Source organism: Eptatretus burgeri, chromosome 9 (assembly GCF_056783735.1).
Source record: "Eptatretus burgeri isolate ZD-2024b chromosome 9, Ebu_testis_v1, whole genome shotgun sequence".
Taxonomy (NCBI): domain Eukaryota; kingdom Metazoa; phylum Chordata; class Myxini; order Myxiniformes; family Myxinidae; genus Eptatretus; species Eptatretus burgeri.
In genome coordinates, this window is record NC_140969.1 from 31,912,570 (window position 1) to 31,926,980 (window position 14,411).

The window sequence follows — 14,411 nt, forward strand, 5'->3', positions numbered from 1 at the left end:
CTCATAGACGACGACTGGATTGGGACATTGTGTTTATCTATAAATGTGCATAAGAAATCGAGAAATTATTAGAATACAGAAAGTCATCACTATCCGGAAGTCCGTACGTTGTAACCCGTAATGGGGAACGCGGCTGAGGATCTCTTCCCCATCGGGCACGCCGACGCAGCAACGTGTCCTGTTATTGGTTTGGTAAATAAATGGCCATAACTTGGGAACCACTTGTCCGATTAATATCAAACCTTGAAAAGGCACATACTCAGGTCCCCAGCAATATAGCTGGCAAGTTTCAATTAGATCAGACCAGTGGTTGTCGAGAAACAGCGGTCACAGACACGCGCGCGCACACACACACACACACACACACACACACACACACACACACACACACACACACACACACACACACACACACACACACACACACACACACACACACACACACACACACACACACACATTGCTGGAATTATAGATAGACAAAGGTCCTGCAGTCCCACTTTCCTGTTGTCACTGATGATACCATGCAGGCTTTTGTGTTTTCACCTAACCTCATTTCGATGTCCTCAGGATACTTATAGCTGTTTCAATGGCTCAGCCAGAAGATAAAATATGTGACGTTGTGATGTCCCCAAGAGGATTATGGGAGTAACAGCAATGGCTTCATTGACATGGATCAGTGAACATAATCTTTGCAAACAGGATAATGGACTGGGGAGCAACTATTGTGGTAAAGATTATAGATATATCTCTTGGCGTTTGTAAAATTTCTCAATAACTTCGATAACATTCCATACCCAGAGTATTTCACCACAGAAAGGTAATCCTGTTCGCCTGTCCAGGGTACAAAGTCAATGCAAGATTTGAGGCGAAACATGTCAAATGCTTGCAGAATGACTCCCATGGCATTGTGATCTGCAAAATGAACATATGGTTTCAACATCAGCTTGTACACCAGGTTACAACATCCAGCCCCATTTCCACCACCACAATGGAACATAAACACCCCTTGAAACACACAAAGTGGAGAATTTATCAATTTTAACGTTTAAAAAATAATTCATGCAGATCTACCAAGTTCACTTGATAAATGAAAATGAAATACATTACAAACTATAACATTCATACATGGAAGAGTCATTTGTCATTGTTGAAATCTCACAAAATGTGCATATTACAGTCACGTGGTGTAACCACTCCCCCTTCCTTCTTTGGAGGGTATTTAATACTTGGTCTCTCCCTCTCTATCGAATGCAGCCTGTGGCTGCTGGTTGCATCATTGGTTGGGACGTGGCTATGCCGCTGATGCAGTGTCCCCTGACCAGTACACTGGTGCTCACTTTGCCGACCTCGGAAGGATGACAGGCTGAGTCTACCTCCTGGTGTATTTAATTCAGCGGCCAACGTGGCTTGAACTCAGGACCCTAGGATCCCAAGCCGCCACCCAAACCACTTAGCCAACACCAGGCTTGCAACACCTGGTACATGATGACTGTGCAGTCCCAAATGAAAAACATTGACTTGACACCTACCTGCTGGTCAGCTATACCAGTTGGTGGCGTCTTCATATTTCAACATGACAAGTGGGCCCATTCGTCCGATGAATCAAATTTAACATTGGTCTTCACAGCCTTGTTGCATACCCGCCTGCTGTAGTGCTTGAGCATTAGCTTTCCTTTCACTAAGCCCACTTGTGCTTGCGGCCAGCGCCAGGATTATATGTTCGTTATTATTATTGCCATATGATACTATTCTTCTTATTGTTGTTGTAAATACAATTAGTTTTAATTGGTTTATACTATGTTACAATGTTGTCAATGCTTTTGTTATTTATTTTGTAATTAGAATGCCATGCCGTGTTAAAGGCCCAGTCACACCTTGACGTTTTAGCCAGGAATAGCAACGTATAAAAATGAACGTAAAACGTTGGCGTACGCTGAAGTTTTGAGGTTTTTTTTTAAAGTTTTGGTCGTATTCATAACGTGTTGGTCGTATGCATAACGAATTAGTCACGGGCAAAGAACGTTTCGTTGTGTTAAAGATAACTTATACCAACGAATGCTTAGCCTGTTGTCGGCGTTCACGACCTACGCCCAACGATAGTTTAACTTAGTCATAGCGCGCTGCACGTATCGCCAACGAACTCGTGGTGTTCTCTGTTAAAAACCTGCCGCACGCAGATTTAAATCATAACCGCCTGAAAATTGGAAGTGTCGTAATCGCAGTCACACCTTGACAATTTAGCCAGCGTATGCCGACCTACGAAAAATGTGTCTAAAACGCTGGGACACGTCGAATACGGTATGGGTAAGTTGTGTATACGTTAGGAGCACGATGAAAAACAATGAAGTATGCTGGCATATTACGTGGTATGTCTAGTACGTCGTGAAATTTCAAGCATGCTGAAAATTTTACAACGTACTCGACGTATGGCTCACAAGTTCCGCATACGCTGGCGTAAGTTCTCGGCACGCTCCGCAATCGTTTACACACGTCGGCCACACGTTACTTGTAACTTACTCATAAGTCAAAACACGTCGAGGTAATGTTTACCATACCCGAAACTTAATTTTTAGCCTAAGAGTAACATGCTTTGAACCTATTAGTGGCGTGCTTTGAACCTATATGGAACGTATCTCAAACGCACATTGGCGTAAGTAGACGAATTCGATTGGCGTCTTTCGCACGACCACAGAACTTACTGAACGTGTTTCTAACTTACAGCTACCGTATAATGGCGATTTGGCAGCGTTTAGGGGAATTGGTATATACAAACGGGCTTCACAAGATGAATCTGTCAGTGTTCCAGACTGCATGTTAAGTAGATGTCAATGTCAGAAGCAGTGGCAGTAGTGGTAGTAGTAGTAGTAGTAGTAGTAGTAGTAGTAGTAGTAGTAGTAGTAGTAGTAATAGTAGTGGTAGTTCGAGAGAATTTAGTGATGTCGATGTTATTAGTAGTGGTAGTTCGCGAGAATTTAGTGATGTCGATGTTAGTAGTAGTAGTAGTAGTAGTAGTAGTAGTCGTAGTTCGAGAGAATTTAGTGATGTCGATGTTGGTAGTAATAGTAGTAGTAGTAGTAGTAGTAGTAGTACGAGAGAATTTAGTGATGTCGATGTTATTAGTAGTCGTAATAATAGTTCGAGAGAATTTACTGATTTCGATGTTGGTGGTAGGAGTAGTGTTGCAAAGTGTGAACAACGTTCGTGTAGCGTGCTTACAAAACGTTACTCATAGGTTAGAAATAAGTTTTGGGTACGCTAAACATTACCTCGACGTGTTTTGACTTATGAGTAACTTACAAGTAACGTGTTTCAACGTGTGTCAACGATTCCATAACGTGCCTACAACTTATGGCCAGCGTAGCAGAACGTGTGAGTCATACGCCGGCATACGTCGTAAAATTTCAAGCATGAAAAAATTCGAGGAAAACCCAAAAGTTCAACGTTTAAAGCCAGCGTACTACGATGTATGGCAGTGATTTTCAGCGTGCTCTCAATGTTATCAAAACTTACCCACAACGTATTCGACGTGTACCAGCGTTTTACACAAATTTTTTCAAAAATCGGCATAAGCTGGCTAAAACGTCAAGGTGTGACTGGGCCTTAAGCTACTTTATTTGCCTTAACATGGCGTGCGTTTAAAACATGGGAATTGTAACGGATATTTTTGGTAGTTATGTAGCTTAATCAACTCAGGAGGTCATGACGATCATTTTGGTGTGTCACATTCCATATCAGAACGCTCTTGCAGAATTCCACAAAAAAACATCACACACACACACACACACACACACACACACACACACACACACACACACACACACACACACACACACACACACACACACACACACACACACACACACACACACACACACACACACACACACACACACACACCTCATCCATTCATAGTGGAGTTTCAAATGGTCCACAGGGTCTTCAGGGTCTTTTACTTCCTCTGGGTCTTTTGGGTCCTCAGGGTCTTGGAGGTTTTCAGTCTTTGGGGTCTTTGGAGACTTTTGAGTCTTTTAGGTCCTCTGAGTCTTTTGGGTTATTTTGGGTCCTTGGGAACTTTTGCATGTTCTGGGTCCTCGGGAACTTTTGGGTCATCTGGGTCTTTTGGGTCCTCTGGATCTTCTGGATCATTTCGGTCATTGGGGAGTTGTGGTCCTTCCTGGTCTTTTGGATTCTCTGGGTCTTCTGGAACCTCAGGGTCTGTGGGGTCTTTTGTATTTTTTTATTTATATATACACCGTTTTTTTGGTTTTTAAAACATATCTCCATATCCACTGTTATTGGTTTTAAAAACATTTCTCGATGAACTGTTTTTTGGTTTTTAAAACACTTCTCCAAATACACCGTGTTTTGGTTTCTAAAACATTCCTCTATGTACATGGTTTTTTGGTTTTAAAATTATTTATCAATTTTCTTCATATTGGTTTTTAAAACATTTCTCTATATACAACGTTTTTGGTTTTTAAAACATTTCTCTACATTCCCCATTATTGCTTTTTAAAACATTTCTCTATATACACTTTTTTGGGGTTTTTAAAATATTTCTCTTTCGACACCTTTATTGGTTGTTTTTTAACATTTCTCAATATATACTATACACCGTTTTTTGGTTTTTAAAACATTTCTCTATATATGCCGTTACTGGTTTTTAAAACATTTCTCTATATTCACCATTATTGGTTTTTAAACATTTCTCAATATACACCGTTTTTTGGTTTTTAAACAATTCTCTATATTAACCGTTATTGGTTTTTAAAACATTTCTCTATATGCACTGTTTTGGTTTTAAAAACATTTCTCTGGATACACTGTTTTTGGTTTTTAAAACACTTCTCTACGTACACTGTTTTTGGTTTTTAAAACATTTCTCTATATGCACTGTTTTGGTTTTAAAAACATTTCTCTATATACACTGTTTTGGTTTTAAAAACATTTCTCTGTATACACTGTTTTTGGTTTTTAAAACACTTCTCTACGTACACTGTTTTTGGTTTTTAAAACATTTCTCTACATGCACTGTTTTGGTTTTTAAAACATTTCTCTGTATACGCTGTTTTTTGTTTTTAAAACATTTCTCTACATACAACATTTTTGCTTTTCAAAGCACATCTCCATGTTAAATCTTTTTGGTTTTCTTGAATGGCAAATTTGAAGGACTCATCATTTGGCCATATTGTAATGGTATGTATTATCACCGTTTGGTGCGATCCTGCAATCGATGCCCACAGTAGTCGTTCGTTGATGTTACACACAAAAACCTTCATTTACTCTACAAATCGATCATCTTTTTATTTGGACGGGGTAAATTGACATCCAATCGCTAAATAGAAATAACCTGGCATATGTACATGAAGCAATTACAACTCAGGCTAAAAGCGAAATATTAATTCATTTGACTGGGGTCCTGCGCCCACTCTGAATTGTTCATCCCTTTATTTAGGTGTGGTAAATTGGCAACAGTTTGCTGCGTCACTTGCAAAATATATATATAACCTGGCTTACATACATGAAGCAAAAACGACTCCAGATTAAGTGCATAAATAATACATCGTGGTTGTACAGCTCAGCTCAGAGAGATTGCAATTCGTCAATGGGCTGGGGGTGTGTTCAGTTACCGAGTTTCTTGTACAGAGCTCACTACGTGGTTTAAGAACTCAAACAAGCACTCCATTTGAAACCATTGATAAAGAATGGCTGGCTTGTGTAAACATAAAGAATGGCTGGCTGGCTTTCCCACCTCGTGTAAACATTTGTATTATTTTTAAAAATTCATTCATGTCTTAAAATAGCCTTGTTTTTCACATTTTCCCGATGACGTAAAAAGGTGACATACCAAGACTGCTGTCCAAATGATAAGGGATGACGTTGGTCCAATGCATGGTTTTATTTCGGATTGCACTTCTGTACTTCCCATCCTGGAGATAGCACACAGAACATGAAAGAAAAATCCTCCTTAGAAGAAGGTTCTTCTCAAACCCTGTTCTCTTGTAGCATGACATTCTTCTACAATGTTGTATTTAAAGTATTCTTCCAAAACAAACATCTAAAATTACATTACAGTGAAATTATTAACCACCGAAACGGTGGCTTATGGATTTGGTCTTGATTTTCGTGTTCGTGCGTGCAACCATGCGTACGCAACCAAATGTTTGAAATGTATGGACCGATTTTATTTGTACTTGGCAAAAAGACAACACGTGATGGTGTACATATGCACGTCATTTTTTGGGGGATTTCAGATCCAAGATGGCCGACCGGCGACATTTTAGTCATAAAAAACCCAATGTTGAACACGTCCTCAACCATTTCTCAGACATGCATTTACCGATGTTGTTCAAACTTGGCAGACAGATAAAAAATAATGGTTTACGTATGCATGTCATTTTTCTTATCGAGATCAGATCCAAGATTGCCGACTGGCGGCCATTTTCTGACTTAAATATGTCTCCAAGCATTTCTCAGACATGCATGGCCCGATTTTGTTCAAACGTAGCACAAGCATAGTTCATGATGGCATACATGGGCATCTCACTTTATTTTGTGATCTGATCAAAGATGGCTGACTGGTACACTGGCAGCCATGTTAGTTGTACATAAATATGGGCTTGCCCATTAACTCCACACAGCAAAATTATTAAAGCAATGGGGGCGGACATTTTATGTATTTTTTACTTGTTCATAATATTTCTAATTTTGATCTATCTTCAACTTTTGTTGCATGTTACATCAAGATCATTAAAAATCAGTTGTGTGAGAAAGCAACATTTTGGCACAGAAATAAAGCAGAAACATATTTTTAACATATTTCCTTCTCACATACCCAACCTGTTCGCCAAATTTAGTCCGAATCGTCCATAAATTTTTGAGATATTGTGATATATATCATTTTTGGCCCGATCTCTCAATGGTGAAGATTCACTTTAAAAATTCTAGGAGTCGGATCCGAATCTGGATCTTCACCAAAATCTAATCATTTCGTCCTTGTCACACACACCGAACCTGTCGACAAAATTTCATCTGGATCTGTCCACAACTTTTTAAGACATCCTGTACACAAACAAACAGAAAAACAGGCAGAAAAGGGTGAAAACAGAACCTCTTTCACCTTCGGTAGCAGAGATAAAAATAGGTGAGGGAGAGCGTAGTGGAGGGGGGGTTGGATTGGGGGAGGGAGGGAGGAAAGGAAAATCACAATAACCTACAGAAAAGGAAGTGTATGAGTTGGTGAAATTAATGACCATCATACTCTTTCAGAATACGGTTCCAATTCTAGCAAAACTACATTTTTTAAAATTAAGCAGAAAAAATTGGAGCACCAAAGTTTAACCGTTTATGTATGAAGAGCGGGAGACTCTCCACTCCTGATTGATGAAACATTCATCACCCATGATGTACCAATGATTGTTCACACCATTAAAAAAGAATTTGGTTGTAAGAAGTTATACGGGGGGGGGGAGTTGCCCCCCCCTCAAATATGTATTTCCTTTCTTCTCTGAAACCACACACAAAATTTTGATGAATCTTGACCACAACTTTTATCACTGGTGATGAACCAAAGTTTGTTCACAGCATTAAAAAAACTATCTGTATTTACGTTCTTCTGCATTACATATTTCGTGGGTCATCCATGCCTACCAGTGGTTCCCTGGTTATCTTATCCAGCCGCCACCAGGTGAGTGCCCAGGGGTATTGCCCCAATGTTTTTAAATCAACATTTGGAATCTTAAACTGTGCAATGAAGACGAAGGGGATTTGGGAAAGAAAGCCAGTTACAAAACCGTCTGGTTGTGCTCGTTTTGTTCTCAAAATTAAAAAATATTTTCTTTGCATTTGGTGTCAGTTTTCTTCCTTTTCCAACTCGATGTCCTTGAGCGATTCAAGTAAATGGAATAATTGGCTTAACGAGTGAAGACTTTTCAACTTTTCCAGAGAACACCTAAAACCTTCCTCGTCGCCCCCGAAGTGCAAGCAACAGCTTTTACCAATTGCGTCAAACAGTTCGTACTTACAAGTCAAACACACACACACACACACACACACACACACACACACACACACACACACACACACACACACACACACACACACACACACACACACACACACACACACACACACACACACACACACACACACACACACACACACACACACAGACACACACACACACACACCAAATTATGCATAGTATGATTACTATTATCATCAGATTATGTGAGAATATTATGTACGAGTACAGTGTGCATAATTCATGATGAAGACCTGTGTATTTGATTGTTTGATGTGACATGATGGAATAACTTACTTCGGAATATTTAATGTCTCCTTCAAACAGATTCAGATCGAGCACTGTGCAAAAGGGATGGAAAGTGAAATCAGATCAACAATGACATCGAATCTGCTCAAGATTTCAATCATTATCTTTCTTTCAAATTCAAACACCTTTGTAAGACTTTACTTCTTGATACTCTCACATACCGACCTGATTTTTCTAAACGTGATTGTTCATACTTCTCCAACCCCCTGAACAATTTATTCTTTACACAAAGAGCTCTGGTATTTGCAATATTTTTTGATAAAATATGAACAGCTTAAAACTAATCACAGAAAAATGCCATTTTCAGGTCATTTCCAAAAAGGTCTTTTTTAAAGAATAATAGGTGTACAATTTCTATTAATCAGGATAAAACAATGTTCCACATTCCACAACTCAATCAAATGCATGCTTGTGGTTTAAACAGCAGTCTTCAGTATTTTTGCCCAATGTTTAATTTATTACCTGAATAAAAAACCTGTGAGAGTTTCCCCATGTTCTGGCGTCATCCTTACCTTCGTTTATTTCAAATAGGTCACGATCCTCAATGGCAAAAACATCCCTTTCTGCTGGAAAGGCACAAAATACATTTTGTTGTTTTATTTCCAGTTTGGTGATCTGTTGAGTAAAACATGTTGGAAATTCCAAAACCAGTCAAACGTGAATATGGTTAGGTACATCAATATTCCCACCCTGACTACAAACTATCATCTTGCTATTTCACAAGCAAAGGTTCAGATTGGACATTAATCCGGGCACTTGACTATGATGTTTTGTTCTTCTGGTAGAAGCTAAAGATCCCTCAATGTTTTTGACAAATAGTCCATGAGATATCCCCAGCAAATGGAACAAATTACAAATGTCTGACCTGCATGACTATCTCATGGGAAGTCAACAGACACCACCTGCTGAAGTCCTTGTTGTGAGACAGCCTGAACCTAATCTCAGGACGACGATCAAACAGAACAGTTTATATGATATGATTATATTCTATGATCAAAGGAAGACGATCAAACAGAACAGAAGCAAAGCAAAGCTCCTGATGAAGTGCCCCTGTAGATTTTGGCAATAATTCAGACAGGGTACCAACACATAAAGGCCTACTCTTTTCAAAGGGCACTTTGGCATCCTTTCCTTCTCTTCGTGAAATATATCAGACAGGACAACAGCCTAAATGTTGCCTCTGAAGATAGGCATGCTCAATGTCTTGCCTGCAAAGTATCTGAGGATGATAGTTCATAGCTGTCCTTGGAATAAAGCCCAGATGAGAGAGCTCAAAGGTGAGTCGACATCCTCTCACCTTTCCTGTTAGACATATGCTAACTAAAGTTACTCCTATAAAAGTTTAATTCAGTTTAATAACATGGCAATTGTTTGTAAAATTCACCCCTTCAAAAGATTCCACCACCACAAAATAACACAAAACAATCAACATTTGTATGGAATTCAAATTCAGTCTTTACCTGTTGTTGAGTGATCTATGGGCTGAAAAACAAGATATTTGCACAAAACAGTGTGAGTGAGGCATTCCTTCGTGTTCTGCTGTATTCTTGCATAACAACCTTGCTTATAGAAATGGTTCGAAGTAAATGTTCTCGTTCGCTGAAATATTCGGGTTCATCTTAACAAAGTTCGGCTGTGTGTTCACGTGCACAGGACAGGTAACTATTCTTCGGGAGAAACGTTTCCAAGAACATGTTTGCTTATGTTGACAAAGACAAAACTAGAACGGCATTCAGTAGAGAGGATATCTCCACCAGGATGAACAGTTTACGTTTTGTATCCCACTGACAGGCTAGATCTGAATCAGAACCTGAACCAAAATCTAATTGGCTTGTTCTTGTCACCTAACTAACTCATCCACCTAGTTTTGTCATAACTCAATAACTTTTTGGATATCATACTACACTGTATGGTATATCATTTTTGGCCCCATCTCTCAATTGTAAGGAATCATCTAAACAATTCTGATCTTGAGCAAAAAATACGTGTTGTTGCTCTTGGCCGTTCACCATCTACATACACAAAAAATTCAGAACAATAGCTTTAAAACTGTGGACAAAAATCGTGTGACAAACAGACGAAAAGACATGACAGACCAACATACTTGGTAAAATATTTTTTGCGAAGTAACAGACAGACAGAGGTGAAAACATAACCTCTGTCCACCTTCGGTGGCAGAGCTAATGAACAGAATTCATGGAAAAAGTTCTCAAATGGGCACATTGCCATGTTTGTATTCAGCCAAGGATTGAGGAAAAAACTGGAATGGGCTTTCTCTAAAACCAACCACTGCTGTGAAACTATATCTTATGATTCCTGATCCTCTTTACAATCAATGATAAAATATTACCTGTGAAATCATTGTTTTTATAATCATTTAGCTTTTTTGACATCTTGTTTACAACTCTTCATTGTTTATCCATCATTATTGGTTCACGAAAAAATATTTTCACGAAAAATATAATTGGATCACGAAAAAATATTTTCACGAAAAATATATAAGTGACCACCATGTTCGTTATTGTTGTGTGTCTGTCTGTCTGTCTGTCTGTCTATCTGTCTGTCCCGAGCATAGCTCTGTGGGTTTTGATCCGATCCTGATGAAATTTTGGTGGGAGGTTTATATCATGGTCTAATAGTGTTTTCCTGAAAATGGGCGTGGTCCACCCATTATGGGTGGAGCCACGCCCCAAAAACATGTTTTTAGGGGTCGCCGATTTCAATTTGCATCTTCTCCTTGGGGTCTTGTCGAATCTGACAGGAGTTTCGGTATTTGGTTAGCCCAATGGCAACTGCATAGCCCCACAGAGCTCGATTTTTCATTTTCGTCCCAAGGTCAAGGTCACAAACTTAGAAAATTGCGATTTTGACATTAAAAAAATTCTTCTCCGAGGGGTTTGTCGAATCTGGCAGGAGTTTCGGTATTTGGTTAGCCCAATGGCACCTGCAAAGCACCACAGACCTCGATTTTTCATTTTCGTCCCAAGGTCAAGGTCACAAACTTAGAAAATTGCGATTTTGACATTAAAAAAATTCTTCTCCGATGGGTTTGTCGAATCTGGCAGGAGTTTCGGTATTTGGTTAGCCCCATGGCACCTGCATAGCACCACAGAGCTCGATTTTTCATTTTCGTCCCAAGGTCAAGGTCACAAGGTCAAGGTCACAAGGTCACGAACTTAGAAAATTGCAAATTGTGTTTTTAGGGGGTAGCCGATTTCAATTTGCATCTTCTCCTCGGGGGTTTGTCGAATTTGGCAGGGGTTTCGGTATTTTGTTAGCCCAATGCCACCTGCATAGCCCCACGGAGCTCGATTTTTCATTTTAGTCCCAAGGTCAAGGTCACAAGGTCATGAACTTAGAAAATTTCGAATTTTGACATAAAAATCAGACGACCGCCCAAACTTTGAGAGCTGGGATGACAAGATTTTTTATGCATAATCATGAGGTCATTCCCCACCTAAAGTCTTCAAACCATTTTTCTCTATCTCGAACACCTTGCCCGTGGTGCCCCTTCAAGTTTGTTTTTACGCTGATTTCATCAAAGTATGGATAATCCGAGGAGTGTGAAATGCCATATAGCCTATATGACGTTATATTGTTCCTGGAATGTTCCAGAGGAAGTTTTTTCACCAAAGGTCATAATCCTTGACCTTTGACTTTTAAAGTTCACAAAGGTCAAATTTTCAAAGTTGTTGAACGAAACCGGGTTTTCGACCTTCTTCGACGAACTAACTCCATTAAGCTAAAGCACGTAACCTGTTTCCTTATTTTAATGTCCACAACATTGTTTTGGGACCTTTAAAGGTTATGCAAAGGTCAAATTTTGAAAGTTGTTGAACGAAACCGGGTTTTCGACATTTTGCAGCTAATAACCTGCCACTCGTACCACATCATGTTGATCATTTTTATAACTTGGTCAAACATTATCACATTGTCTCATCCTTGACTTATGAAACAATCTACATCGTCAAATACCGCTCATCAACCATCGTCGCCTTCAGACTCGTATATATTAATGTCTTGTTTATTGAAGTGGTTAAAATAAAAATCTTACATCAAAACTATACATTTATAACTTTATCAACTACAGTATAATCACAACACATCACGTCTGTGCAGGGCAAGGGTGTACAATTTGTTGGGTTAAATCACACCTGCGTCGGGTGAAGGTATACATAACTCTCTCAAAACTAAACATAAACATATGAAGGGTGCACATGGAAAATGGAGAACAAGAAAACTTAAAAAGAAGATCATTTCTGATTGAAGAGCAAAAAGTTCTCACCAAAGCTTGTGTGATGCAAAGCAAACACAGGTGAAACAGTAGACGCTCCATGACAAGGTCAGTAATATCCGAAGTATATTTACGAATGCCTTTCCAGCTATTTACATGCATGGTTAAATAGGCAATAGTTGCGTGACAAGTTTGTGTGTCGTATCATAATGGATATGCAAATCCTTGGGTTACCTGAAGGAATTTTGGGTGTAATATTTGATATGCAAATCCACAGGTTACAGCAGGAGGACGTTTTTGTGCAATAGTTGATTTGCAAATACTTCAAAAACTAATTCATTAAAATGTTTGAGAATGGCATCGTGTAAAAATAAAAACAAGTGCAGCTTTTAGCAGTTTAAAATATACTCTGCTTTTCAACTCCTTCAAATATTTTCAAGTTTTTAACAACCTCAATATATTACACGATTGTTGTTGATGAAAAAACAAATCTCAAACATTATCATTCCACAAAATTTTGTTTGACAGCTCAAAGGCAAGTATGTATAACGAGGCGTCTCAGTTATACCTGCCTGCTGATGTCTTATTTTTTATTAATTCCTCTCAATGTATGATGTATACACAATGGATTAGCTAAATTTGTTTATCCATGCCATTAAGGCAGTAGTCAAGGTTGACTCATCACTGAGCATGCGATTTCACAATTAGGTGTGTTTCGAAAGCACAATGATGATTAATGAAAATATTGTGTGTCACGCCATATTTAGGGATGTGATGCAATCTTCTGAAAAACGTAATTAAGCCCCGACCCTGATACGTTCTTTTGCCTGTTGTGGGGATTGTTTCTACAATTAATGTCCCCAATTCTAAATGGTACCCCCAGAGTTTCTTAGACCATAGGAGTACTAAAGGACCATTTTGGGGTTTTTCTTTCCTTTCATTTTTTTTCCTGCCAATTTCCGAGATGTTTCTCAGTGCTGGCTGGGACTATTGAAATTGAATCTTACATCAATAATGGGATTAAAATGTATGAGGAATCAACAATATATTTTTGACCTTAACCAAATTTTAAGGTCATTACCTTATTATAGACATTTTAACATTGTTCACCATAACTCGACTGACGTTTGTCTGAGCAGAACAAAATTGCCCTCTCCAGATAGCCTAGAATAAGTCAGATTTACACTTAATTTAAATCATACCCCTCCAAGTTAAAGGTCAAGGTCAAATTGTGGTCTGAAAAAACAAGACACGTGTGTTTTTCATCACTCATTTTTGCCAATCGGAAATATTAGACTGCTTGGTTTTCCAAGATAGTCTGAGAACACACAGGTTTTTAATTAGACTCTCACAAACAAAAGGTTTGACCTGTCTTGAGGATAGATGATGATGGTCTGATGGAACAATGTGGATTCTTGCGTGCCCCCAGGTCCTCTCAAGGGGTCCTGGCGCCTTGAAAAGGGGCGCCAAAATCAGTCTTAGTTGGAGTTTCGCACACAAGGACATAATTATCACCACATGATATATCTTGGCATCCTGTTCAAAAATATGTCATACGAACATATCACTATAAACTGAAGGGGTTCAAGAATAGCTCAAATTTGCATTCCAATTCGACCTTCGAGCCCAAGCATGAAATTAAAGGCAAAATATTGTTACGGTTGTGGAAATTCACAGAGCACCATACAGGTCCTTTAGATCAGTTATGTCAATAAGTCTGTGTTCAGATAGATTTCCCCACCGTCGTCTTGCGGCATAATTCGTTTAACAGGGTTGTGCTCTTTGAGGTAGTGTTTTTCTTTTGCTATCTTTATTTTGGACCGACCGCATTTCAACCACCAC

The 14,411-nt window shown here is 39.0% G+C and overlaps 1 protein-coding gene across 2 annotated transcripts in view; it reads right to left on the reverse strand.

Moving 5' to 3' along the window:
* Window positions 1-12,749, reverse strand: part of LOC147019848 (meprin A subunit beta-like) — a 43,422-nt gene extending 30,673 nt beyond the window's left edge. The window contains exons 1-6 of one of the 2 annotated variants that reach the window (XM_085894621.1): window positions 12,621-12,749; window positions 9,796-9,817; window positions 8,848-8,898; window positions 8,324-8,367; window positions 5,852-5,933; window positions 798-915 (exon numbers count right to left, since the gene is read on the reverse strand). In XM_085894621.1, the coding sequence (XP_085750747.1) occupies window positions 798-915; window positions 5,852-5,933; window positions 8,324-8,367; window positions 8,848-8,898; window positions 9,796-9,817; window positions 12,621-12,731 (428 nt within the window). In that variant the 5' untranslated portion in view covers window positions 12,732-12,749. Of the gene's footprint in view, window positions 1-797; window positions 916-5,851; window positions 5,934-8,323; window positions 8,368-8,847; window positions 8,902-9,795; window positions 9,818-12,620 lie in introns of both variants that reach the window. The other variant, XM_085894620.1, reaches the window with a different exon arrangement.
* Between the last annotated feature and the right edge of the window lie 1,662 nt (window positions 12,750-14,411).